General features: G+C 57.9%; 9 protein-coding genes across 9 annotated transcripts; 5 read left to right on the top strand and 4 right to left on the bottom strand.

Annotated features, from left to right (window-relative positions):
• The first annotated feature begins 3,491 nt into the window (after nt 1–3,491).
• On the top strand, nt 3,492–7,488 carry SCHCODRAFT_02617566 (ANTH-domain-containing protein). Its single transcript, XM_003032467.3, has 9 exons — nt 3,492–3,630; nt 3,677–3,775; nt 3,824–3,950; nt 4,005–4,330; nt 4,378–4,489; nt 4,539–4,690; nt 4,739–4,883; nt 4,941–5,073; nt 5,126–7,488. Exons 1-9 carry the CDS (start codon nt 3,565–3,567, stop codon nt 7,044–7,046), a joined length of 3,081 nt encoding a protein of 1,026 aa, XP_003032513.1. The 5' UTR covers nt 3,492–3,564; the 3' UTR covers nt 7,047–7,488.
• Nucleotides 7,489–7,588: 100 nt separating this feature from the next.
• On the top strand, nt 7,589–9,609 carry SCHCODRAFT_02746219 (uncharacterized protein). The gene is made up of 4 exons (XM_003032468.3): nt 7,589–7,650; nt 7,703–7,791; nt 7,850–9,240; nt 9,294–9,609. Exon 3 carries the CDS (start codon nt 7,850–7,852, stop codon nt 9,227–9,229), a length of 1,380 nt encoding a protein of 459 aa, XP_003032514.1. The 5' UTR covers nt 7,589–7,650; nt 7,703–7,791; the 3' UTR covers nt 9,230–9,240; nt 9,294–9,609.
• A 369-nt stretch (nt 9,610–9,978) lies between these two features.
• SCHCODRAFT_02534775 (uncharacterized protein) lies at nt 9,979–11,695 on the top strand (the record flags this gene model as incomplete). The annotated part of the gene is made up of 2 exons (XM_003032469.3): nt 9,979–10,203; nt 10,255–11,695. 2 exons carry the CDS (start codon nt 9,979–9,981, stop codon nt 11,542–11,544), a joined length of 1,515 nt encoding a protein of 504 aa, XP_003032515.1. The 3' UTR covers nt 11,545–11,695.
• A 133-nt stretch (nt 11,696–11,828) lies between these two features.
• Nucleotides 11,829–13,368, top strand: SCHCODRAFT_02571357 (uncharacterized protein; the record flags this gene model as incomplete). Its single annotated transcript, XM_003032470.3, has 2 exons — nt 11,829–11,876; nt 11,925–13,368. The coding sequence occupies exons 1-2, from the start codon at nt 11,872–11,874 to the stop codon at nt 13,366–13,368; spliced, it is 1,449 nt and encodes a 482-aa protein (XP_003032516.1). The 5' UTR covers nt 11,829–11,871.
• Nucleotides 13,369–13,646: 278 nt separating this feature from the next.
• SCHCODRAFT_02214338 (DUF1753-domain-containing protein) lies at nt 13,647–15,461 on the bottom strand. Its single transcript, XM_050342090.1, has 3 exons — nt 14,480–15,461; nt 14,024–14,422; nt 13,647–13,934 (listed from the first exon to the last, which is right to left on the bottom strand). The coding sequence occupies exons 1-3, from the start codon at nt 15,170–15,172 to the stop codon at nt 13,926–13,928; spliced, it is 1,101 nt and encodes a 366-aa protein (XP_050200920.1). The 5' UTR covers nt 15,173–15,461; the 3' UTR covers nt 13,647–13,925.
• Nucleotides 15,418–16,890, top strand: SCHCODRAFT_02617574 (translation initiation factor eIF4e). The gene is made up of 3 exons (XM_050344820.1): nt 15,418–15,981; nt 16,030–16,094; nt 16,497–16,890. The coding sequence occupies exons 1-3, from the start codon at nt 15,545–15,547 to the stop codon at nt 16,556–16,558; spliced, it is 564 nt and encodes a 187-aa protein (XP_050200921.1). The 5' UTR covers nt 15,418–15,544; the 3' UTR covers nt 16,559–16,890.
• Nucleotides 16,891–17,118: 228 nt separating this feature from the next.
• SCHCODRAFT_02617576 (uncharacterized protein) lies at nt 17,119–18,292 on the bottom strand. Its single transcript, XM_003033077.2, has 3 exons — nt 18,005–18,292; nt 17,735–17,808; nt 17,119–17,518 (listed from the first exon to the last, which is right to left on the bottom strand). Exons 1-3 carry the CDS (start codon nt 18,136–18,138, stop codon nt 17,400–17,402), a joined length of 327 nt encoding a protein of 108 aa, XP_003033123.1. The 5' UTR covers nt 18,139–18,292; the 3' UTR covers nt 17,119–17,399.
• Nucleotides 18,293–18,480: 188 nt separating this feature from the next.
• Nucleotides 18,481–20,170, bottom strand: SCHCODRAFT_02214351 (uncharacterized protein). The gene is made up of 2 exons (XM_003033078.3): nt 20,146–20,170; nt 18,481–20,094 (listed from the first exon to the last, which is right to left on the bottom strand). The coding sequence occupies exon 2, from the start codon at nt 19,938–19,940 to the stop codon at nt 18,648–18,650; it is 1,293 nt and encodes a 430-aa protein (XP_003033124.1). The 5' UTR covers nt 19,941–20,094; nt 20,146–20,170; the 3' UTR covers nt 18,481–18,647.
• A 217-nt stretch (nt 20,171–20,387) lies between these two features.
• On the bottom strand, nt 20,388–23,335 carry SCHCODRAFT_02598099 (uncharacterized protein; the record flags this gene model as incomplete). The annotated part of the gene is made up of 3 exons (XM_003033079.1): nt 20,388–21,701; nt 21,753–21,931; nt 22,555–23,335. 3 exons carry the CDS (start codon nt 23,333–23,335, stop codon nt 20,388–20,390), a joined length of 2,274 nt encoding a protein of 757 aa, XP_003033125.1.
• Between the last annotated feature and the right edge of the window lie 415 nt (nt 23,336–23,750).

Below are 23,750 nucleotides of genomic sequence, written 5' to 3' on the forward strand. Positions count from 1 at the left end.
GTTGTGTGCGTATGTTCGTGAGCGACGATCGAGGCTTGGGTTTGTCGGCCGTCTATGTCGTTCGGGTTCGGGTTTGTTGATTGTACGGTGGATTATGCGGATGCGGTAGGCTGTGAGGTGCTCGAATGTCGAGCGAGGCTCTCAACACGCGAAGGCGACGGGAGAGAGAGAGAGAAAGGTAGTTGGGAAGAGATGGAAATGCGCGTGAAAAGGCAGCGGTCGCGATGACGCTTCCAAAACAGTCGCCTCTGCTGATCAAGCCCGAGCCGCCATTGTCACACATGCATCAACAATCTCTGCCACCCAGCCTCGAGGTCAACGCGTTGGATGAGGTTCAACTTGAGGGCGAGGCCGGTGGGTTTCTAGACCATATTATTCGCAGGCGCAGGAACTCGTTTCGCGCCGTGAAATGCCTACTAGGTATAAGGTTCGTCAATTATGTCTCTATTGGGATGAATAGACTGCTTACCCGCAGACCAGGAACCCGTCTATCCGTCATTGAAGTCCATAATGGCCTCGCCTCGCGCATTGCCACGGCGAAGCCGTCGAAAGGCATGATATCCATCGCCGCCACCGTTGTCACCAGGTCTCGCTAAGGCCTGACATTGTCCTGGACTGGCTGATACCGAATGAAACCGCGAAAATCTGCGCATCCTGGCGCGTATTCTATCCCGAAGAGGTTCTGCGACTTTGGTGAGCTTCTGAGCTTCTCAAGAGTTTAGGGTAAGCACGTACCCGAGACTCTGCGTGATCATCCAAATACGATGACTGGGTGCAGGACTTGCGACAAAGCAGTGAAGACCTTCCAGCCTTGGGCCAGCGCGAACTGCCGTCTTCCTCCCGTCCCGCCTCCTAGGATGTCGAGATACTCTTCAACGCACCTAATTCGACAGCTTGGAGTCTTCCCAAGGCTCGAGGCTTCTTCATCGCCTCACGGCCCTTGTCACCTCGCGCTGGATAGCGAAGCTCGATTGCAGCGTGTGTGAGTCGTCTTTCCATTTCGGCCCTCAACAGTTGCGCTGAGCCTGAAGTAGTCAGCATACTTCGCTTGACGGAGAGATGCCCATGGACTCAAGCTGGGTGGATAGGGCGGAAATCCCAAGCCCGTCGTCTTGTAGTCAGCGCGCACCTGCCCTCGACACCTGCATTGCGCTCGCTGACCTTCTGGAAGCCCAGCACCGATTGGCTGCCCTCGCAATGCAGCTCAGGTAACCGCACGAATGGCAAAGACACTGAAGAGTTGCGTAGCCCGGCCTCGCAGGCATTCGCTCACTCATGCAACGCTATTGAGCACTTCGCCTCTCGTACTGAGACTGGCGCCCTGCGTCTGTGCTTCGCGACAGCAGCCGCCACTCAAGGCTCTTGGCCCGAAATATGTGCGTTCTAAGCCACCTTTTCTATGTAAAAGGCCGATTAGCGCCCGGGTTCTGAGCTGGCTTCAGTAAACGCACCTCACGTACGCTCAACCGCTGTGTTCGACCGCCCATAGCTCACCTTATCGGATTATTCATAGCGCGTAGACTGCAGCCTTAGTGTCGCATATATGTGTCGCCCTTCGACATCTGCAGCCTCCAAGTTCCAGCGAGTCTTGAGCTTTTAGCGCTGCAAGTTCGCAGATGCACGGCATGCGCATGCGTCACACTTTCCCCCTCGGCACCTACCAACATCTCCATCCCAAATCCTACCTTCGTAAAGAGGAGTGCGCTTCCTAAATATGCAAGGGCGGCCAGGTAGACGGCGCGACAGACGAGCCCAGCAGACGCCCGATGCGTGGACAAGCAGCTCAGATCGCAACAAGGTCGTTTCTTGTTCACATTTGGCACGATGCCATAGAGTTCTATGCTATGTATCTAAGGATTCATGAGCTACGGTTCAACTAGATGCTTTAGAGAACTCGCCCAGATATACAACTCCGCCGCAGCGGCGTCTGAGGACAGGGAGGCGGTAGGCGCCCGAAGGGAGCGTCTTAGCGCGCAGATAAGCCCCCGTATGCTTTCCGACGGCCTCTCTATACTTAGAAAGGTTTATCGTCCTTGTAGACGCTCAACAGTGGCCTCGACACCGCAGACGACGACGGGGAGCGACGAGATCGGGTCGAAAATGGCGATCAAATAACTTGCTTCCCACCACCATCATCTCCTGCGCCACCGCTCTCCGGTAGCTCAGTTCCCCCTCAGGCAGCGGCCTTCCGCTCTCTCTCTCTAGTTCATCATTCTCTGGCCGTATGACGAAGTTATCCGGCGGCAAAAGAGGTTCTGAAGCTTTCGTCGATTTGTGTTCGACAGGCGTACCTCCGTGCTCATCACCGGAGTCAATCGTGTGGTATCGAAGGTGTGCTCACTGTCTCTCAATGTCATACGTATCTCATTCTCGGTCCAGCCCAGAACGCTCCTTCCCGTCTCGCATCTCGAAGTTATGCTCCGATTTCACCTCAACATTTACGCGCAGCGTGATCCAACCTCTGGTCGCTCCTCCTTCCCTCTCGCCTGGCTTGGTTGACTCACCGTCAAGCTCATCCTATCGCAATTTCTCTCTGTCTTCTCAAGTGCTGGGCTCCAGTTGAGCACCTGTTCGCGTGAGGTCTTCCTGCGCTGGAAGACGTCACGTGACCTGCCTACCTGAACGATTTCAACTTCAACCTCGAGTTTCCGCTTGGAATGGCGACGGGCTTCGACCGGAATAGAGTCTCATCTTAGCTCCCCAATGCAGACCTTACGACCTCAATGAGATCTAGCAGGGGAACCTTTGCCGGGCGTACTCGACGGACGTGCACGTATGCAATTTGATCGTGTATGCCTACAGGTGCTGCGCTACGAACGCACCATGTTTGGGACCATGACCTCTCCCTAGTTGCAAGATTGAGGCTGACACCTACCGGCTGCGAAGATACAATCGGTCAGCTATGTGGGCGTAGGTTTCCGCCATGGACTTTGTCGACACACCCCGTGCCAATGTACGTGTCGGGTCTTCCCCCTGATACCTTCAGGCCGAGGGTATGAGCCGAACACCTCCCTGCCAATCCCTACCATGTCCCACGAAACTTAGGACTGAAGCAGCAGTATATGTACTTGTGGACTGGATGATTACGCAGCGGGATTATTCGCTGCCCTTTCGGCCGGCCGCCAGATCTTCAAATATTCGCTTCCCCTTCTAGGCCTCAAATCTGTTCGTAGTATAGCTAGACAGCATTCGTATGACAGATCCAAATGCTCCTATTATGCGACGGAAAGTCTGCCGTCCCCTCGCGGACATTTGAGTGCCTGGACAAGCTGTCGCCGTGGCGGGTCGTTCAAAGGAGACGTAGAATTCTGACGCCTTTTAGCCAGCGAGGCGACCCTTCCTGCCTCTTTACATCCTCGCGTCAAGCACCCTCGGCAGAATATGCCTGCCTGAGATGCGAGCGCACAACGATGTTGAGGAAGATGAACCGTGGGAGTATTCCGGTGTTGGCCGGTATGTCATGACAGGGCCCAAATGAGTAACTTCGTTCAGCGGCGGAATACCAGTTGTTTGAGTTCGCCGTCGTCGTCGGCGACGTCGAGGGCATCCTTGTCTCCGCCCGTCATGTCTAGCTTCGACAAGGTCGTCAAGCTCGCCTGCAAGCCCAAGGCAAACCCGCCAAAGTCGAAGGTACGCCACGTCGGCGACGAGGGGCGCGCCCGCTGATGCCGTGCAGTACCTCGAGCCCATCATCGCCGCGACATGGTCCGAGGAGGGCGCCGTGGGCGATGTCTGCAAGGCCCTTGCCCCCAGGTTCCGCGAGCCGAACGCCATAGTGCGTGTTACTTCGCGCGCACAGAAGCCGACAGCTCACGCCCAGCAGGTCGTGTTCAAGGCCCTCATCGTCCTCCATACCATGATGCGCAGCGGCGCGACGGATAATGTGCTCGGCTTCCTCTGCTCCCACGACGTCCTACGCCTACGGAACGTCTCGGCGGGGAATTGGGAAGGTGCGTGGCGCCGCTGATCGTGCGGGGTGCGGATCCGCTGACCTCCTCTCGCAGGCTACCAGGCCCCGCAGAACCTCCAGCACTACGCCATCTACCTCGACTCGCGAATACGCGCCTTCAGCGAGCTCAAGCACGATGCGATACGTGTGCAGGCGGAGAACAACCGCGATATGCGCAACTCGCACGTTGTCGACGACGAGCTTGGGATCAACGTTAGCAAGTACAAGGCGAAGAGCGAGCGGAGCAAGTCAGCGAGTGCGGGTGTGTCGCGAAGCAAGACGGTCATGGGTCGGAAGCTGCGGGTCATGACGGTGGAGAAGGGCCTCTTGAGGGAGACGAAAGCGGTACACCGAATGATTGACGCGCTCGTCGAGTGCAGGGTGCGTCGCTTGCTTTGTTATCGCTATCGTCCCTAACCGGTCGTCAGTTCTATCTCGACGATTTGGAGGACGAGCTCACGATCACTGCACTGCGAATGCTTGTGAAGGATCTCCTTATCCTTTTCCAAGCCGGTAATGAGGGTGTTATCAACCTACTCGGTGCGTCGCTATGCGCAATATCACTTGTGGTTAACTGACCAGAATCCAGAGCACTACTTCGAGATGTCCCATGTCGACGCAGAGGCAGCGCTCAGGATCTACAAGCACTTCTGCAAGCAGACTGAGAAGGTCGTCGAGTTCCTCGGTGTTGCACGGAAATTGCAGAACCTCCTCAACGTCTCCATACCCAACCTCAAGCATGTGTGTATATCATAACTGTTTGTGATGCAGTGCTAATGATCCGCATAGGCGCCGGTGTCCCTCGCCAGCGCTTTGCAAGAGTACCTCGACGACCCCAACTTTGAGCAAAATCGCATCGAATACCGCGCCAACAAAGAGGCCGTCGATAAGGGTATCGTGAAGGAGACTGACGCACGGAGGTCGAAACCCGAAGGTACGTTCGCTGGCTACGTGAATGTCGTCCTCTGGACTAATCTCGGCAACCTTGCAGACAAACCCTCTACCTCGTCCTCTACACCATCAAATGCGACCACACCCTCAACGTCCACGAACAAGAATGTCATCGACTTCTTCGCGGCAATCGAGGAGGAGCAACCCACCATGTTCAACCCCCAGACCAACAGGTCAGTCTTTCATTGGATCGCTTGTGTCGGTAACTAATGTTCGAACTCACAGTCCCAACTCTGCCTACTTCCAGCAAAACCAGATCGCCAATCCTTTCGTTCAACGCCAAATTACCGGCATGCCTATGCAACAACCCGGTATGATGCCCCAACAAACAGGCATGCCCATGCAGCAGCCCTTCGTCGCGCCGCAACAGACCGGCTTCAACCCCTTCGGCATGCAGCAGCAGCAGCAACCACAACAGCTCCTCCAGCCCCAAGCCACGGGCCACCGCCCCTTCTCGTCTTTCCTTCCCGATTCACATTCACAACCGCAATTCAACGGGCTTAACCCGAGCCTCAATGGCATCTCGGGGTCGGCGTCGATGGGCGCAATGCCGCAGCAGCCGCAGATGACGGGGATGCCGTCTCTGCAGGTCAATGGGTCGTTCCCGAATGGGCAGCAGCAGCAGCAGCTGTCGAATACGGCGGGGGTGCAGCTGCCGCAGTTCCCGGGGACGACGCTGCGCGCGAATGCGCTGACACCGCAGATGACGGGGTCGAACCCTTTCCGCGCAAGCTCGGTGCTGCCGCAGACGACGGGCTTCCAGGCGTCGCCATTTGGGCAGCAACAGCAGCAGCCCTTCCAGTCCTCGCCTTTCGGATCTCAGCAACAACTTGGCCAGCAACAGCCTTTCCAGCCGACGCCGTCGTTTGGTGCATCGTTGTTTGGCGCAGGCGGACAGCAGCAGCAACCGGAGGCGCCCGCTCGACCCGCGTCGGCGCCGTTGGGCGCGATGAAGAGCGCGAGCCCGCCGCCGCAGCCAGTGAAGACGCACCAGACGGGGACGAAGAACCCGTTCGGACCCGTAGTGCAGCCGCCACCGCCGGTGCCGAAGGTACCAACGCTGATGGAGCTGGCGATGGGGTATGGGAAGCAGCAGAATGGGCAGCAGCAGCCAAACGGTCAACAGCAGCAGCAGCAAAATGGCCAGAACGGCCCGTTGCAGCTGCAGACGACGGGCTTTGGCGCGTCGTTATTCGGGAGTGGGAGTCAGACGGGCGGGATGGGGAGCTCGTTGTTTAGCGGGGCATCGCAGCAGCAGCAGCAGTCCCAGCAGACGGGCGCCGGCTCGTCGGGACTTGGGCTCAACTCGAGTGCGCTGGGCGCGGGCCCGACGGATATGAGCAGCGTTGCGTCGTCGTTTGCGAAGAGTGACCAGGGCAATGGGCAGAACAATAACGGTTCCGGCCCTTCATCCTCACTGTTCGGCAACACTTCTTCGTTGAACCCGCAGAATACGTCGACGACGATAACCACGACCTCGGCATCCCTGTTTTCGCACGCGACGGGCATCTCATCGCAACCGACAGGCCTGACCTCGCAACCCACGGGCGCGTCGGGCGGCTTACGACCACAGACGACAGGTTTCCAGTCGTCGCTCAAGCCGTTCAAACCCTCGTCGTCGTTCGGGGCGAGTTTGCTGGAGTCGCTGCCGCCGATCCCGGGGTCGTCACCTGCGACACCCGCGGTGACTGGGTCTCAGCCTAACGGGCAGGCGAATGGGCAGGTCGGGAACGGTTCGTCGCAGTTCTCGTTGCATGCGAGCAGCGGGAGTCTTGGGGGCACGTCATCGGGACCAGGGTCGGGTGCGACGACCGGCGTAGGCCTTCGACCACAGATGACGGGGGGCGCGAACCCCTTCCGGCCGCAGACGATGTTCGCGCTGGGCGGGAATGGTGCGCCGCCTATGCCAGCGTTCAACGGTGGCGGGTTGGGCTCCCAGCCGACGGGGGCTTTCGGCGGCCTGAGCTCGCAGCCGACAGGCGCGTTCGGGGCTCTGGGGTCTCAACCTACAGGGGCCTTTGGCGGCCTCAGCTCGCAGCCGACGGGCTTCACGGCGCAGTCCTCGTTCGGACAGTCGCTCTTTGGGCAGCAGCAGAACCAGCAGCAACAACAGACCAACCAGCCACCGACGGCGTCGCTGATATGATGGCGAACGCACGACAGTCTCTGCTCTCTGCTACGTGACCTATGCCTGCCTGCCGCCCCATGGCACGCCCGGGGATGGATGGATCTGCACTGACGATGATAGGGTAGGGCGGACGCGCATGGACCCTGGCTCGTTGACATGCATATGCTCGCCGATACCGTGCACTCGCGGCTACCGTACACACGTTCTCCGTTACCTCGCCTCCGGCCCGTTTCGATTGATACCTTGTGCTTTTACTACTTACCATTATTCCGCCCGACCGTGCGCGTCCGTTAGGGCGCGCGCCACGCTCCTTGTATCTGTCCGTTATCCTATAGCTACCTCGTTTTGTGCGTTGCGGTGTGGTGCGTCAGACCTCCGCGGCGCGTTGTGCAAGTATACGGTGCCGTCTGACTCTGCCTTCAATGGATTGGTTATATGCCTGTGGTGGTGAACTCGGCGCTCGTTACCAAAGTGTGAGGAGGGGATGCCGCAGCGCAAGTTAAGCGTGACACGTGGATGGCTGAATGTCTGTGACGACGTGACAGCAAATGCTTCGGCCACCTTGACCTTGACCATCATCGTCTCTGTTGTTGATATCATCGGCACCCCCAGCTCTACCGAGGTAGGCATACTGCTACGGACTGGAAACGATGCCTGACGTCAACCCTGTACAGCGTCATACGCGCCGTTCCGCCGCCGGAGGGGTTATACACCACCGAAGTAACGTTCTTGGACAAACATATCTCTACATTATCGAGCTGAAGTGAGTCTCCGCCGTCAGCACCTGTCTCTGATCACTCACTTCTATACATCATCGCCAGATGACATTGGCATCTACGTGTAGTCTGCCCCTCTGCTCGTCCTGCACGCGCTCGATACAGCACAACCCGTCGTACACGCCGAGCCCGCAACTCAACGAAGCGCTGAGACGCGGCTGTGTTCCTGCAGATGATTCCCTTCTGGACCGTATAGCTCGAGCCAAGGATGCGGAGCAACAAGCGGACGAGATTGGGCAAGAGCTTGAGCGCCTTGAGGCTCTCGCTGAGACCTTACGAATGCGCCAACGAGAACTTTCGCAGTTCTCGGCACAACAGCACGGGCTCATGACACCTATCCGGCGGCTTCCTGTCGAGCTTCTCGAAATTATCCTGCGCTGCGCATGCGTGGACGACATTGTCGAATTTCCCTTCAGCCCGCGCACTGTCTCTGCGCATGCGATCAATGGCGTGTGCCACCTATGGCGCTCAATAATTCAGGATAGCGGCCTGCTTTGGTCGGCCAAAATCAGGATAGACGGATTCCGGCCGTTTGCCGACGACCGTCAGGATCGCGATGCGAGACTCTTCAGGCGCGTCTTAGGCCGTTACTGTCGGCAATCTGCGCCTGGTCCACTATCTGTCGAACTCCTTGGCGACCCTAGAGACATATGGGCATCATGCCTTAACGACAACCTTCGTGCAGCACTGGAAGTGATATTTCGCTTCCTTCCAAGATGGAGGACCGCCATTCTATCTAAACATATGGTGGACTACCTGCATACGTATCTGAAAGCGAACCGGATCAAGCGGCGACCAGAAATGCTGGAGGCCGTAGAAGTGGCGCGTGCAGCACCGACGTCGCGGTGTCGGGTCAAGGTCTTCGCCAACGCCACACGCCTTAGATCATGGACGCAGCACATCGACCACTGTCGTTTCCGGCTGCCGTACGCGCAACTCACGTACCTGCACACGTCGTGGCTGTCGTCTCTAACTGTATGGGAGATACTCCAGCGTTGTCGCGGGCTGGAAGAGCTGCGCTTGTCTGTGTACATCGAACCGTCGGTCGAGCGCTGGAGACTGCCGAAGTTTTCCCTCCCGCGGCTCAAGCGCCTCGTCATGACCGCAGACGATCCGTATTCGATCAGCGACCTCTTTCCGGTACTCGATGTGCCGCTGCTGGAGGACTTGTGTCTCAACAGAGCCAACTGGCCCGGAGAGGAATATCCGGCGATCGATGATGCCTGGGATTGGCCGGAGCAGGAGTGTCACGACTTCCTCACGCGCTCGGGCTGCAATCTTCGAAAGTTCGAGCTCAACTATGTACGCATATCGGAGGTCACTCTCTGGCGACTCCGGGAGCGATTGCCTAGCGCTACTCAGCTTGTCGCCATGCATACTCAAGGGCTTTCGGTGCAGGGCCAGAGTAGTCAGGCTTCTGGGTGAGAGCAAACTATGTAAGGTGGTCCATTTCTATTGGTGAATCGCGTTTCTCTGACGAAATTTGTAGCAAGTTAGTTGGAAGGGCTTTGACTGTGCGTGAAAGCATCACGAAGGCTTGGCCGATCTGATGCGCGGGGAATACCCCTTGTACTCCGCGCTGGCTTCCGGAACCGCTTTTGTTATTTGTGGTCAATCACTCAGAAACACTTATATCATTTGTCATAATTGCAATAGGCGACCGTCGTACTTCTAGGACCATTGAGAGAAATTTTTACAGCTTTCGCTCACGTCTGCTAGCTTGTGTGGCACGCACGAGGTCGTCGCGAGCGCGTTTATACCAAATACGATGTGGCGAGCGAGGACGTCAGAGGTGACAGTACGGGAACAAGCTCAGAGCCCTTCAGTGTCAAACCAATAATAATCTTAGGCCTTCTCGCTATGGATATTGACGTGCAAGAATTGGACGCAGGCTTAAAAGCGATCCATTCGATGAAGCAATGTTCTTCTATTGTCGTGCCCCGTTATTGTGCTCAGGTCTCGTTCTCAATCTCGTTGTTGTAATTCGCAGTATACTCCATGAATAAGGAAGCGTTGACTTAGTGGAGATGGCTATACTCACTCGAAGCAGCTGGCGTCAACAATTTCGAACACTGACAGCGTGGCAGTCACATGACGCTCGCGTTTTGCCGACGGATCGCGCTCCGTAAGTACCTTGACCTTGAACCATCACCACCGCCATCATTACCACCTTCATGCGGCGCTCGACAAGAATATTGGCTCGTACATCCAAAGACGCTTCGATTGGCGCCTCTGGAGAGACTGGCATCGCAAGCTCAGCTGGCTCTCGAGGCCGAGTTAGCAAGCCGACTGCGCGGAAGCGGACGAGGGGTCAGACTGAATCGCAGGTCATTTCTCGTCATACAGACGCTGGTCGAAAGTCTTCTGTGTGCAACACATTGCCTGACGGCAAAAGCAAGGTGTGTCATCATGCTACTGCTTCTGTATGAGCTCTAATTTGTGACCTGCAGCGTGCTCGGACCGATCGCAAAGACAAGCATGTCGAACCATCCCGAAGATCTGCCAGAATTTTCGCTCGCACTAACGGTCCCATACACCGCCTGCCTGCAGAGCTCCTCTCCGAAATATTTCTGCACCTCCGCGAGCTGATCCAATCCGCCGGCTGGGGAAATCCTAATCCCACATCGGCGCTGGATGCCACCATCACGCGCGTCTGCAGGTCCTGGCGAAACGTTGCGCGTGGAACGCCACTACTGTGGCAATGCATCGTCCCCCAAAGCAGGGACCTCGCCGAATATCTGCGCCGGTATCTACCTCTCACGGGGACGTGTCCACTGCACGTCGACTTGTGCCGCACCATGTATAACAGTGACCCGTCCGGGATAGAGCAGCTTCGGGACCATTCCCACCGCATGCGCTCCTTGCAGCTGATGGGCTCGTACGAGGAGTTCAGCGCGATGCAGCCCCTCGCCACGCCCAACCTTCGGAGTGCTTCGATCAGCACGCTGCGGCTGTCAAAGAACTCGCTGGACATGGTCACACCCTTGGCAATATTTGACGATGTCTCCCTGCTGTCCGATCTGTCTTTAAACTTCCAAACCATCAACGTGCAGGCGATTTCGGTGCCGCCATTGGAATCCCTGACGGAGCTCACCCTGTACCTGTGTTGCGGCATCTCGAGCGTCCGTGGTGTATTGCAACAGTGCTGCAGGACGCTGAGAAAGCTCAAAGTCAGCGCTGGCGTATGTGACCCGCTTCCGGCACCAGCCGAGGCTCTGGAGCTCCCCTCGCTCTTGAGCCTTGAGCTCGATGGCAATGACGGTCCGGTCCTTCAGATGATCTCCGCACCTAACCTCGAGAAAATGAAGCTCTACGGACCCGCCGAGGACATCCCCGCTCTGCTTCTGGCCTACCTCACTCGTGTGCCTTCCTCCGCCACGAACCTCCGCCTGCTCTACATCGATACAGTGCATACGGAGGATTGGGACGTGGCCACGGTCCCAGGGATACTCCTCGAGTGTTTCGCCAACCTGGAGGGGCTCGAGACTATAGGCTTCAATGTGTTTCCAGAGGAGATCGAGATTTTTGGCCCTCTGACCAGGAACCCGGAGGAAGGTGCATTGCCTCTGCTGCCGAACCTGAAGGTCGGGATGTTTGGTAGCAGCAGTTTTGACTGGCTCGTTGGATACCCCGAGGCGTACAACGTGTTTGTGGAATCACGGAAAAGCGCCCAGCTTATAGGCGGGGTCATGGTTCCGGTGGCGCAAATCTCCCGGCAGTATCGGCACATTCGCTTCTGAGCGTACTATGGGATCGAGAGGTAGGCTCGAGCACTGGGAGCTCGACGCCGGTAGTATTTAGGTTCAATGGTTTTTCACGGATATCATTGCGCCCCCCGTCATGTACAATATAGATAGAGAACAGACAAAAACTAGGGGAAGTTGGACTCATCGTATGTGAGGGAGGGCGGATTGGGAGCAGAGCAGTTATGAGGCAATGTGCGCATGGAAGTTGACAAATGTGCTCGGCGCTTGCCATGCGCGTGATTCGAGACATGTACGTCGCACGAGCACAACGTTGACTCCCGACCACGAACTACGATTATCTTTCTCTTCTACAACAGCAAGATGAGGTGCGTATCCATGTTAGACGCTTTCTTCTGACTGCTCACACTCAATAGGACCGAAATGTTGACGTCGCTCTGCCCAGGGTGCCAACGTTGCGTCTCGTGCACCGGCCACCCTTTCTCGCCCTCTCAAGACACCATCGAAGCCATCAGGAAAAGCAATGCATCCTTGGGCGACTTTCCTGACGATCACTACCAGGCGCGAGCGGTAGATGCAGAGCAACAAGCGCACGCCCTTACTTCCGAGATTGACCGGCTGCTCAGCCTGGCTCAAGAGCTCTCAGCGCACCGTCAGCGCCTTTTGGACTTCGCTACTCAGCAGCGCGCGATAGCCGCACCCGTGAGGCTGCTACCCGATGAGCTTCTGGAAAAGATCTTCCGCCTTGCGTGCGCGGGGGTCGTGTTCACGTATCCACTGTCAAAACCGATGCTGACGGCGGTGGCGATCAGCCACGTCTGCCACCGGTGGCGCGTCATTGCTGAGCACGACAAGCAGCTCTGGGCACCAGCTCTCATCAAACTGCATACAGATGACATCAACATGCTCCCAAAGAAACCCACAGTCGAGCAGCTACTGCTCTTCAAGGTGGCCTTGGTCGCCTACCTCACGAGATCCCATCCATTACCCTTCGCCATCGATTTGCGAGGCCCCTGCACCATCTCCGAGGATTATGGATCGAAGGCATTTTCCGTTCTGCCCGAAGTGGCTTTCATTGACGCTGTCACCCGCCGCTGCCACCGCGCGCGCTTTTGTTGTACTTCCACCCGGTACTTCTCAAGTTTGTTCCAGTTCCGTATGCAGACCATCGACCGCTCGGCGGAGTGCGTGGTTATACCCACGTTGGAGGCCCTCCAGACTGCTGAACTCGTAGACGATCCACACGCAGGGGCGATAGTAGCCGCCTCCGATTACCATCTGGAGTTTCTCAGAGATTATGCGCCGCATCTGCGCTATTGGAAGCAGGACATCGTCGACCTGGGATATTATCTCTATGGTACTGCGATGCAGCACGTTCCGGGGCGCACTCTGGTACGCCTTGAGGCGTCGTGGACCGCTTTGGACCTTGCCCAACGGGCACTTTCTTCCTGCGCAAGTCTGAAGGTGCTCATAATCGGACTCTGCGATGCCACCGACACACGGAGCGGTCCCGGTCCCGAGACAACAACGCTGCGGCAGCTGGAGTACCTCACCGTAGTTGCTGTTCCCGCGCGCACTGTACTCGGTCGTCTGCTGCGCGTTCTCATCGCGCCGCGTCTGCAACATGCGCATTTCCGCTGTGCAACGCCAGACGAGGTACGTCGCCTTGACAGAGAACTCGCGCCAGACACGACCGATTTCCCGCACGCCGACTTGGGTGTCTTCCTCGAGCGCTCGGGATGTGCATTGGAGTCGATGGCTCTGAAGGGCGTATGCGCCACGCCAGAGGACGCCGTCCTTGTTCGAGAGAGATTGCCGAGCATGACAGTACTTCAGGTGGAGGGTGTCACCATTGCGTAGCAGGTATCGTACTTGGTGTACAGTGCTCCGTTGCGACATCTGTAAGCCTTGAAAGCGGGAGCAAATACATCGACCCCTACTTGAGTTTTGCAAGTACTGTAACATACCTGGTCATCGTACTTACCGCGGCCATGCATAACACCAGTCCCTTCAGCGCTGGAAAAACGTACACGGCACAGCTCATGACAGGGATACTGAGCACATATCCAGGGGATTGACAATGCCGTAGGGCACTAGTATAATATACTCCTAGAGTTTAGTCTACGTATTCCTAAGGAGAGCCGAGTCTACGTACAACGAGTGTTCTATTATCCCATACAGCAAACAGGCGGGAGCGGAGGGAAGGGAGCGGAGGGTGAGTATGGAAGTCAACGGGGACCAGCAAGGAGCCGGGTGGCTGAAAATGCTTGGGGACGGATACCGTGTTCCCCAGAACAAGATACCATGTCCCGCAAGGCAAGCACGCGAAGACAGCGAAGGAAGAGGTATGCCGGTATCATTAGGCAGGGTACGACGAGAGCACACACAAAGTCAGCAAGCTATCAAAGCCCGAGTTGCTATCGGCGCTGGAGACGAGTCAGTAATTGTTGTGGTGGGCTACACCGAGATGGGAAGACGAGAGGCGGTGGCAAGGGATGATTGTACCGCGACTCACCTCCTCCACGTCGAACACGACCTCCCCATTCCCGTTCCCCAACCCCGACTTCCCGCGGGGCGCGCTCACGAAGTCGGCCAGGCTGGATGCGGAGCCCTGCCCGGGCTTGTGTCCATTGGGCGTGACGTTGCGGCTGAGGGGTGTACTTGCGCGGCCGTTGGGGGTGCCATTGCCCCCGCGGCTGACAGGCGTTCTCAAGGGCACGCGGTAGAAGTCGTCCACGCCGTCCTCGTCTTCCCCGAGGCCGAGGGCCGTGTCGTCGTACGGCGCCGCGCCGTTCTCGTAGTGCGAGGGTACCTGCGCAGACAGCACGGGCGTGCTCCGGGAGAGGGGCAGCGCGCGATACGAGCCCTTGCGGAGGTGGGAGGCATAGGAGTAGATGAGGAGGGCGAAGTAGAGCTAGGAGTTGCGCGCGATGATCAGACCACTGGGAGTAAGACTCGTAGCCCCACGCACCTTCGAGAGCCAGCTGACCGCGATGATGGCTGCCGCGAAGCCCTTCTCCTGCTCCCAGATCGCCATCGCGGCGGCGACGCGCTGCGCGTCGGTCATCGGCTCGTGCGGCGGCGCGGCGTGCATCATGGCCTCCTGCGCGGCGGAGTGCGCCTGGCGCCGCCCGTCATGCGGCGTCTTGACCCACCAGACAATGGCGAACCAGATGACCCAGGCGGTGGAGAGGGCATGGTCGAAGAAGAAGAAATGCGCGAAGTAGAGCGTCTGCTTAGCGTCTTCCTGTGCAGTGAAGGCGGTTAGTGCATGTGATGGCGATGAAAACGGGGAGGGGAGACGCACCCGCTTGACGGCTTTGAGCCCGAGGGCGATGGCGACGAGGGCGAGAGTAGAGTAGAGGTAGAGGCTGATCTGCGCGAAGGAGCCGCCGGCGCCTGTGAGGGCAGCGATGAGGCCGTACACGCCGGCGACCTTGTTGAGGAGCGCAAAGAGCAGGGCGACGATGACCCCGGTCTTCAGATCGAGGACACCAAGGAAAGAGGAGAGGGGGTACATCCGCCACTCTGGGCGCAGCGTAAGCTTCATGACGGGCGGAGGCAAGGCGAAATGGGCGCCGACGACGGCGAGGGCGACGCGCACGAGGGGAGGCGGGCGCCCGGCCCGACGCGCGCGCTTGCCGTAAATTTTGATTACTCGCATCTTCTCATCACCGCCGATGACGACGACCACGATGAGCAGCTACTTCTCCAACCACTCCCAGTCCCGCTTCCTCTCCAACGCCGCGCAGCCCGGCGCACCGACACCCGGCACGCCGCCAGCATCATCAGTCAGCGGCGTCCCGCCCCCGGGGCAGCGCCCACCCGTCCGCGTCCCCTCCAAGCACTTCTCCACCTCCGTCGCCGCCGACGGGACCGCCTCCGCCTCCCCGACCGCCACCAGCGCCACGAGCGCAAACGGCGCGCCCGTGCACCCGCTCCGCACCACGTATGTCTGCCCGCCCGCCGCCCCCCTCCGGCCTGATCGCCCCAGCTCCGGCCATTGCGCCCCCCCAGATGGGTCTTCTTCTTCCGCATGCGCCGCGCGCCCGGCGACAAGATCACCTCCTACGAGGAGGGCATCAAGCGCATAGCCGCCTTCTCCTCCGCCGAGTCCTTCTGGGGCCTCTGGACGCACCTCGAGCCGCCGAGCAAGCTGCAGCCGACGACCGACTACCTGCTCTTCCACCAGGGCATCCGGCGCCCCGTGTGGGAGGACCCGCTGAATATACGCGGCGGGAAGTGGATCGTGCGGCTGAAGAAGGGCGTCGCGGACAGGATATGGGAGGACCTCATTCTCGCGATCGTGGGCGACCAGTTCGACGCGTGTCAGGCGGCGGAGAGCGCGGTGGAGGAGGAGCTGCGCGATGCGCCAGAGATCTGTGGGTGCACGATTAGCGTCCGACAAAGTGAAGACATCATCAGCCTTTGGAACAAGACGGATGGCGATCTCAAGCTCAGGGAAAAGATCAGGTGCGTGGCGCGTCTTCTACTGCCTTCCCTCATCTTACGTCCGCGCAGGGATACCATGCGGAGGGTTCTCAATCTTCCAGCCACCACGATTATGGAGTATAAATCCAACAACGGTGTGTGCAACCTCTTCATACGTCTTCCCTTTGTACTCTAATCCCAGTTGTCTTCTCGATCGTGGTTCCGTACAATTCACCTTCCTCTCCTTCCATCTTCTGATTCCCATCGCTTCCTTCACCTTTTCCATCCCTAAGCCTTTGGGTCTATATGCGCGCTCAACAGAGCCGCGACTGTTCTTTCTCACCATCCACTGTTCCTTCTCACCATCGCTTTCGTATATCTACACCACACTCTGGAAATCGAATTCTCGTCGACGACATCTTCGCTCCCTCTCCCTCTCTTCTCCAGTTTCCCTCTCTTCTTCAGTCTTCCTCTCTTCTCCAGTCTCCCTCTCTTCTCCAGTCTCCCTCTCTTCTTCAGTCTCCCTCTCTTACCCAGTCCACTGACACCCCTCGCAGACTCCATGCAGGACAAGTCCTCCTTCCGGAACTCAGCCATCGACCGAACACCACTCTCATAGCAGGTCTGCAGTCTCATAGCTGGTCTTCAGCCTGCGCGAGGCCATCGCCGGGTCATCTTCGAAACAGCCGTCGAGGCGATCGATTTATTGCTATGTAATGGCCCTTGTTGTACTAGCCGCGGCACCCATTTATACGCGCGCTGCCGCCTGTTGTACAATGTACGTGAGCTTGCGGTTCGGAAATCTCGCGACGTGCGCGGCGCGATTCGGAAACCTAACGACGCTCACGACGCGATTCGGAAGCCTGACGACGTGCGCGACGCGGCTCGGAAACACCGCACACGAACATTTGGATGTCGCAAAACGCCGGCGCTGACTAGCGCTCAACGTGCACGGTGTATGTTCGCTGCACTCAATGTACTCCACGGGCCCTAGTCTCGCGAAGCGTCGTCGCTGCCAGTCGCGTGATCCATTATCGCTGCTAGCACACGGGCCATCGCCGTTGCTAGTAGTAGCAGCCTCACAGACCATTGTCGCTGCTAGCCCCCCGAATTATCGTTGCTGCCTTACTGACACGAACTATCTCTTCAGGCTGAGCTTAGTCGTACGTGCACGGGAGTCTTCACGATCGATCCAATTCGATTCCCATCGACAGGTTCCGCCGAGCTTCGACAGGTTTCGTGCCAAGCTGCTGAACGTTGGTTCACAGCTGCCGAACTGCAATTCACAACTGCTAAGCAGTGGTTCACGTACGGTACTCTTATCGTCCATTCACCGCATGTGTACATGGCATTGTACACTATGACCATGGTCCAGGATTGCCCCTGTCTTCGAGTTGCTTCTGCACCTGTCTTCCGGATTGTTTCTCTGTATGTATCTCCTCGGCTTCCTTCTCCACTCCCTAGAAGTACACCCGCCCATAGTACCCGCCGACCGCGAGACTTGTGAGCGTGAGGCCGAGGGGGACGGGGCCTTTGGCGACGCGAGGGAGGGAGGAGAGCAGGAGGAGGGCGGAGGCGCCTGCGAGGATGGGTTAGTGGGTGTGTTGTAAGAGGAAGGAGAGCACGCTAAAAAGATATACACGATGCATCAGGCGGAAAGGGGATGATGAGTGTGAGAAGGGGGCGGCATACAGTGTGAAGGATGCGGCATACAGTGTGAAGGGGGCGGCATACTGAGTGAAGGATGCGGCATACGCAGTGGGAATGGAGTGGCTCTGAGAAGCAGTCTACGCACCCAAGGCGGTCTCGAGACCGTTCGCCGCGCCGCTGTCGAGGAGGTTAGCCGCGTAGAGGTAGAGGGCGCCGACGCTGGGGAGGAAGGCGTGTCAGTCTAATCATTGCGAAGGGGTCGAAGCACGAGCGCGCGTGAACGTGCGTAAGCAGTCGGGTGCGAAGAACCGATCGGGAGACAGGTGATCGCGTTGGGACACGTTCCAGCACGTCTCCCTCGTCCCCTTCCCGGTAGGAATGCGAGGGGGACACGTCCTAGAAAGTCCGCACTCACCCTGCGCCGCCGACTAATGACATGACCGACCGCCGACGGGCGAAGCCAATGAGTCCGCCGACCACGCAGAGCGCGCCCGTCACGTACGCGGGCGTGGGGGATAGAGAGGTGAGGGCGACGGGGGTAGAGACCATGTTGATTTAGTAGCTGTTCGAGGAAGTGTTCGTGCCAAAGCAAGTGGAGGACGATGCGTGTAGAAAGCAAGCGAGGATGAAAGCGAGGTAATCGAGGTGAGGGCTGGAAACAAGCCGTAGTCAATTGAACCCCTTCATAAGCAACCGCTATAGCCGCTGCCGAGGAGCGCGTCATCGTCCCGAACTGGGGGTGGATGACGGAGCGCACTGGGGGTTGGGGACCGGATCCGGGTGTTTTACCGCCGGGAGCGTTCCGAGACGCGGTGGACGCGGTCAGGTGACTAAGTTCAACTTTTGGGTCGACGGTAGGGCGTATCGAGGGCGCGGCTGTGTGTTGTTCTGGTTGCTGGTCTTGCTATGCATGTCTCAAACGAGGGAACTCCGGAAATCAAACACGCATAATCGATTTGTAGCGCCGCAGGAAGAATACTTCTCGAATAGTACTTCCATGCGTCCTCCCTACTACATAAGGCCGAGAACCGGAATGGGATGTACACAGGACGTACAAGCTACGCGATCTTAGCGTCCTCTATCAAAAGCTCTGTCATGCTCGACATTCTCTCTCGAAGAAGGACGGCGTCCTCTAGCGTGGCGCATACGCCCTGCAGAGCTAACGACTCCAGCGCGCATCCCGAGCGCTCAAGGAAACCCGCAAAGTCTACGTGCGGGAAATCAGTCCTATCTGGTGCAAGTTCCCTGTCGATGCGACGCTCTTCGTCTGGCAGTGCACGGCGAAATCGCGCATGTCGCAGACGCGGCGCAGTGAGGCCGCTCAGCAGACGCCCGAGTACCGAGCGCACGGGAACTGCAGCGACGGTGAGGGACTCCAGCTCCGGTAGCATCATCACTTCGCGGTTGGGGTTGCTCCATGTGTCGGTGGTATGGCAGAGTCCAATTATGAGCTCCTTCAAGCTCGCGCAGGAGGAAAGTGCATTAATGGCAAGTTCGGAGTCGGTCCACGACGCCTCGAGGCGCACCACCGTGTGCGCCGCAACGTGCTGCATCGCAGTATCATAGAAATCATGGCCAAGGTCGATGATGTCCTGCTTCCAAAAGCGCAGACGAGGCGCGTAATTCTTCAGAAAGTCCAGATGGTACGAAGCGGAGACGCCTGCCCTTAGCCATGCGCGTGGATCGTCTACGAGCTCAAAAGTCTCGAGGACCTCCAACATGATCGATACCACGCACCCCGCCGCTCGGTCCCTTTTCTGCATGTAGAAATGGAGCATCAACGAGAAGTACCGGACGGAGGTGCGGCAAAAGCGCGCGTGGTGGCAGCGGCGGGTGACAGCGTCAATAAAATCCATTTTGGGCAGGATAGAGAATTCCTTCGATCCATGATCCTCGCGGATGGTGCAGGACCCTCGCAAATCGATGGCGAAGGGAAGTGGATCGGACCTCGTGAGGTAGGCGAGTAAGGCCGCCTTGAAGAGCCGTAGCTGCTCGACTGTAGGTTTTTTCGGGAGCGCGTTGATGTCATCTTCGTGCAGCTTGATGAGAGCTGGTGCCCAGAGCTGTTTGTCGTGCTCGGCGATGGTGCGCCACCGGTGACAGACGTGGCTGATGGTCACCGCTGTTAGCATCGGTTTCGACAAGGGATACGAGAATACGACCCCCGCGCACGCGAGCCGGAATATCTGCTCTAGAAGCTCGTCGGGTAGTCGCCGCACGGGTGCGGCTATCGCGCGCTGCTGAGTAGCGAAGTCCGAAAGGCGCTGAAGGTGCGCTGAAAGCTCTTGTGCCAGGCTGAGCAGCCGGTCGATCTCGGAAGCAAGGGTGTGAGCTTGTCGCTCTGCGTCCATCGCTCGGTCTCGGTATTGGTTGTCAGAAATGGCGCCCAAGGATTCATCGCTATTCCTGATCGCTTCCACGATGTCTTGAGAGGGCTAGAAAGGGTGACCGGTACATGAGATGCAACGGTGACAACTAGGGCAGAGTAGTGTCGATATCTCGGTCCTACTGAGACTAAGTAAGGGTTAAAAAGAAGTGCTGAGCAAGGAGGCGCACCTCATCGCCTTGTTGTCGAAGCAAGCTTCAATCGCAGTTGACGGTAGGAAGTAAATGTCCTCCTCGCGCAACATGCATGTCTCGAAACACGCGCACGGCGAGTGCCGAGCATATTTGTCAAATTGCCTCACAAGAGCTCTGCTTTCAATGCACCCTCACACACAAACAATGAGCACAATTCCCTCCTAGTTCTACGTGTCCTCAAGTGTGCATAACATGGACACAAGGATATCTGTAGACTACTAATGGATTTGAATCTGACCGATGTCAATCTCCCAAATATCCCGGTGCTCCCGCGAGATCTGCGCCGCCGGAACCACGGCCCCGCCTATAAGCTGAGCGCTCTTCCGTGATTCCACAAACGCTGTGTACGCCTCGGTGTATACCATGTTCCAGCTAAAACTTCGGCTACCGAACATGGCGACCTTCAGGTTCGGCAGCAGTGGTAGAGCGCCTTCCTCCGAATTTCTGGTCAGAGGGCCGAAAATCTCCATCTCCATCTCCTCCGGGAACACGTTGAAGCCAATGACCTGGAGCCCTTCCATCTTGGCGAAGCACTCGAGGAGGATCCCTGGTACCGTGGCCTCGTCCCAATCCTCCGTATGCACGGTGTCGATGTGGAGCAGGCGGAGATTCGCGGCAGAGGCAGGTACGCGGGTGAGGTAGGCCAGAAGCAGAGCGGGGATGTCCCCCGCGGGTCCGTAGAGCTTCATTTTCTCGAGGTTAGGTGCCGAGATCATCTGAAGGACCGGACCGTCATTGCAATCGAGGTCAAGGCTCACGAGGCAGGGAAGGTCCAGAGCCTCGGCTGGTGCCGGCCGCGTGTCGCATACGCCAACGCTGACTTTGAGCTTCCTGAGCGTCCTGCAGCACCGCTGCAATACGCCGCGGACGTTCGAGACGCCGAAGCACAGGTACAGGGTGAGCTCCGTGAGGGATTCCAACGGCGGCACCGAGATTGCCTGCACTTTGACGAATTGGAAGTTCAGGCATAGGTCGGATAACCGAGAGACGTCGTCGAGGAACGCCAAGGGTGTGACCGTGCCGAGCGGCATCTCTGAAAGCGTCATGATGAACGCGCTCTGGAGATTTGGCGAGGCGAAGGGCTGCATAGCGCTGAACTCCTCGAACGAGGCCGTCACCTCCAAGGAACGCATGCGATGAGAATGATCCCGAAGCTGCTCTATCCCGGACAGGTCCCTGCTAGACATGGTGCGGCACAAGTCGACGTGTAGTGGACACGTTCCCGTGAGAGGCAGGTACCGGCGCAGGTATTCGGTGGGCTCCCTGCTTTTAGGAGCGATGTACTGCCACAGTAGTGGCGTCCCATGCGCAACGTTCCGCCAGGACCTGCAGACGCGCGTGATGGTGCTATCCAGCGCCGGTGTGGGATTGGGATATCTGTAGTCGGGGATGAGCAGCTCGCGGAGGTGGAAGAAGATCTCGGAGAGGAGCTCGGCGGGCAGGCGGTGTATAGGACCGTTTGTGCGAGCGAAAATCCTAGCTGATCTCCGGGATGGTTCGAGGTGCTTGTCTTTTCGGTTGGCCCGAGCGCGCTGCGGAAAAAAGATGAGTGTTCATACAGAATGAGTAGCACAATCACACACCTTGCCTTTCAGGTCACTCGATGTGTTACGCTCGGTAGACTTGCGACCAGCGTCGTTTTTATTATGGGCGATGGCTTCCGATTCAGCCTGGCCCCCCGTCCGCTTTCGCGCAGTCGCCTTGCTGACTCGGCCTCGAGAGCCAGCCGGTCTTGCGACGCCAGTGTCTCCAGAGGCGCCATCTGAAGCATTTTCGTATGTGCGAGCCTGGATTCTTGTCGAGCGGCGCATGCCGGCGGTGGTGATGATGGTTCAAGACAAGGCACGGAGCATGTATCCATCGGCTAAATGCGTGCATCACATGACGGCCACGCGATCAGTATCCACGTCCAATCGAGCTCGAGTGTGTAAAACCAAGCAAACAGAGGCCGGGCGACTATACGCGATGTTGGACCTGACTCTGACCACCGACCTTACAAAATCCGAAAATCCAACATCAGTGAACTGGTCTTTCCCGGGCCGCCGACTGTATCCTGGAGACTGACTGACCAAACGATAATGCATATACAGCGTACAAGCTACGCGATTTCCAATTCCTCTACAAGAAGCTCCCTTGTTTCCGGCAATCTCTCTCGAATAAGGATGGCGTCCTCTGGCGTGGCGCACACGCCCCGCATCACTAACAAGCCTAGCGCGCATTTCGAGCGCTCGAGGAAGCCCGCGAGTTCAGCGTGTGGGAAGTTGGTCCTATCTGGCGTGAGATTCTTGTTGATGCGACACTCTTCCTCTGGCGTCGCACAGCGAAATCGCGCCTGCCGCAGGCGCGGGGCTGTCAGAGCTCCAAGTAGACGGCCGATAATTGTACGTGCGAGGGTCGCAGCGACGGTCAAGGATTCCAGCTGCAACAACGTCATGCGCTTGAGATTGAAGTCCCACCATGGGTCGTATGGCTGGCATATCGCAATGACAAGGCCCTTGAGATTGACCCATCTCGGAAGCGCAACACCTGCCAGGCGCCACTCCGTCCACGACGCCTCGAGGCACTCCAGAGTGCGCCCTGGCGCGTGCACAATTGCCCCGCGATGTCCAGCGCTTGTCAGATCAATGACATGCTGCTTCCACGAGCGCAGACGCGGCGCCTCCCTGGTGAAGAAGTCCGCCTTGTGCAGGTACATCTCGTTCGGATGTTTGCGGTTCTCTACGAGCTCGAGGCTTTCGAGGCTCTCCATCTCGACGCGTGCAGACAAACCCCGCCTGGCAACGCGGAAGAGATGATTGAGGTGGTTGATGGAGGTGGTGCAGAGGCGAGCACGGTGGCAGCGGCGCGCGAGATGGTCGAAGAAGTCCCCTTCCGGGAGGATGCAGAGCTTTCTTTGACCGTGAGAGTCGAGGGCAAGGCAGGGGCCCTGCAGATCGATTGCAAAGGGCAAAGGGTCCGACTTGGCGAGGTACGCTCTCACCGCATTCTTGAAGGGCAACAACCGCTTGGACGTGAGTGGTTCTGACAGCGCCATGATGTCGTAGTAGTCGAGCTTAATGCAGACGGGCGCCCAAAGCTGCTTGTCGTATTCAGCGATGGCGCGCCACCGGCGACAGACGTGGCTGATAGACGCCGTCGTCAGCATCAGTCGCGACAACGGATGCATGAACACGACGCCCGCATGCGCAAGGCAAAAGATCTGTTCCAGAATCTCGTCGGGCAGCCGGTCGAACCCGACGGTTTCCTCTGGTAGATCTGTGTCTATGGCTCTGGACCGGCAGTGGCTGTCGGCATCACTGCTCCCAATGGCGTCGACAATCTCTTGAGACGGCGAGAAAAGGTAGCCGGTGCACGAGACGCAACGTTGGCACCCCGGGCAGAGCGATGTCAATATGTTGGCACTATCTAGAGTATGAGCTGTCAGAAAGAGGTTCCGAGCATATATACGCACCTCATATTGCTGCTGTTAACGAGGATTTCAGTCACAGTTCATGGTCAGAAGGCAACGTTGTGCCCGCGCGATATGCATGTCTCGAAACACGTGCACGGCAAGTGCCGAACACAATTCAACTTCCATCCAC

This window comes from Schizophyllum commune (genome assembly GCF_000143185.2).
Source record: "Schizophyllum commune H4-8 unplaced genomic scaffold SCHCOscaffold_4, whole genome shotgun sequence".
Taxonomy (NCBI): Eukaryota; Fungi; Basidiomycota; class Agaricomycetes; order Agaricales; family Schizophyllaceae; genus Schizophyllum; species Schizophyllum commune.

What these genes read in the sequence shown, in the direction of transcription:
- SCHCODRAFT_02617566 (XM_003032467.3), top strand. Translation starts at nt 3,565, where the DNA reads ATGTCTAGCTTCGACAAGGTCGTCAAGCTCGCCTGCAAGCCCAAGGCA. An exon ending in CAAACCCGCCAAAGTCGAAG is followed by an intron (nt 3,631 to 3,676) that starts GTACGCCACGTC and finishes GATGCCGTGCAG; the next exon opens with TACCTCGAGCCCATCATCGC. An exon ending in ACGGAGGTCGAAACCCGAAG is followed by an intron (nt 4,884 to 4,940) that starts GTACGTTCGCTG and finishes GCAACCTTGCAG; the next exon opens with ACAAACCCTCTACCTCGTCC.
- SCHCODRAFT_02746219 (XM_003032468.3), top strand. Translation starts at nt 7,850, where the DNA reads ATGACATTGGCATCTACGTGTAGTCTGCCCCTCTGCTCGTCCTGCACG.
- SCHCODRAFT_02214338 (XM_050342090.1), bottom strand. Translation starts at nt 15,172, where the DNA reads ATGCGAGTAATCAAAATTTACGGCAAGCGCGCGCGTCGGGCCGGGCGC. An exon ending in CGGTCAGCTGGCTCTCGAAG is followed by an intron (nt 14,423 to 14,479) that starts GTGCGTGGGGCT and finishes CGCAACTCCTAG; the next exon opens with CTCTACTTCGCCCTCCTCAT.
- SCHCODRAFT_02617574 (XM_050344820.1), top strand. Translation starts at nt 15,545, where the DNA reads ATGCGCCGCGCGCCCGGCGACAAGATCACCTCCTACGAGGAGGGCATC. An exon ending in AAGCTCAGGGAAAAGATCAG is followed by an intron (nt 15,982 to 16,029) that starts GTGCGTGGCGCG and finishes ACGTCCGCGCAG; the next exon opens with GGATACCATGCGGAGGGTTC. An exon ending in GGAGTATAAATCCAACAACG is followed by an intron (nt 16,095 to 16,496) that starts GTGTGTGCAACC and finishes CACCCCTCGCAG; the next exon opens with ACTCCATGCAGGACAAGTCC.
- SCHCODRAFT_02617576 (XM_003033077.2), bottom strand. Translation starts at nt 18,138, where the DNA reads ATGGTCTCTACCCCCGTCGCCCTCACCTCTCTATCCCCCACGCCCGCG. An exon ending in TCATTAGTCGGCGGCGCAGG is followed by an intron (nt 17,809 to 18,004) that starts GTGAGTGCGGAC and finishes CTTCCTCCCCAG; the next exon opens with CGTCGGCGCCCTCTACCTCT. An exon ending in CGGTCTCGAGACCGCCTTGG is followed by an intron (nt 17,519 to 17,734) that starts GTGCGTAGACTG and finishes CCATCCTCGCAG; the next exon opens with GCGCCTCCGCCCTCCTCCTG.
- SCHCODRAFT_02214351 (XM_003033078.3), bottom strand. Translation starts at nt 19,940, where the DNA reads ATGGACGCAGAGCGACAAGCTCACACCCTTGCTTCCGAGATCGACCGG.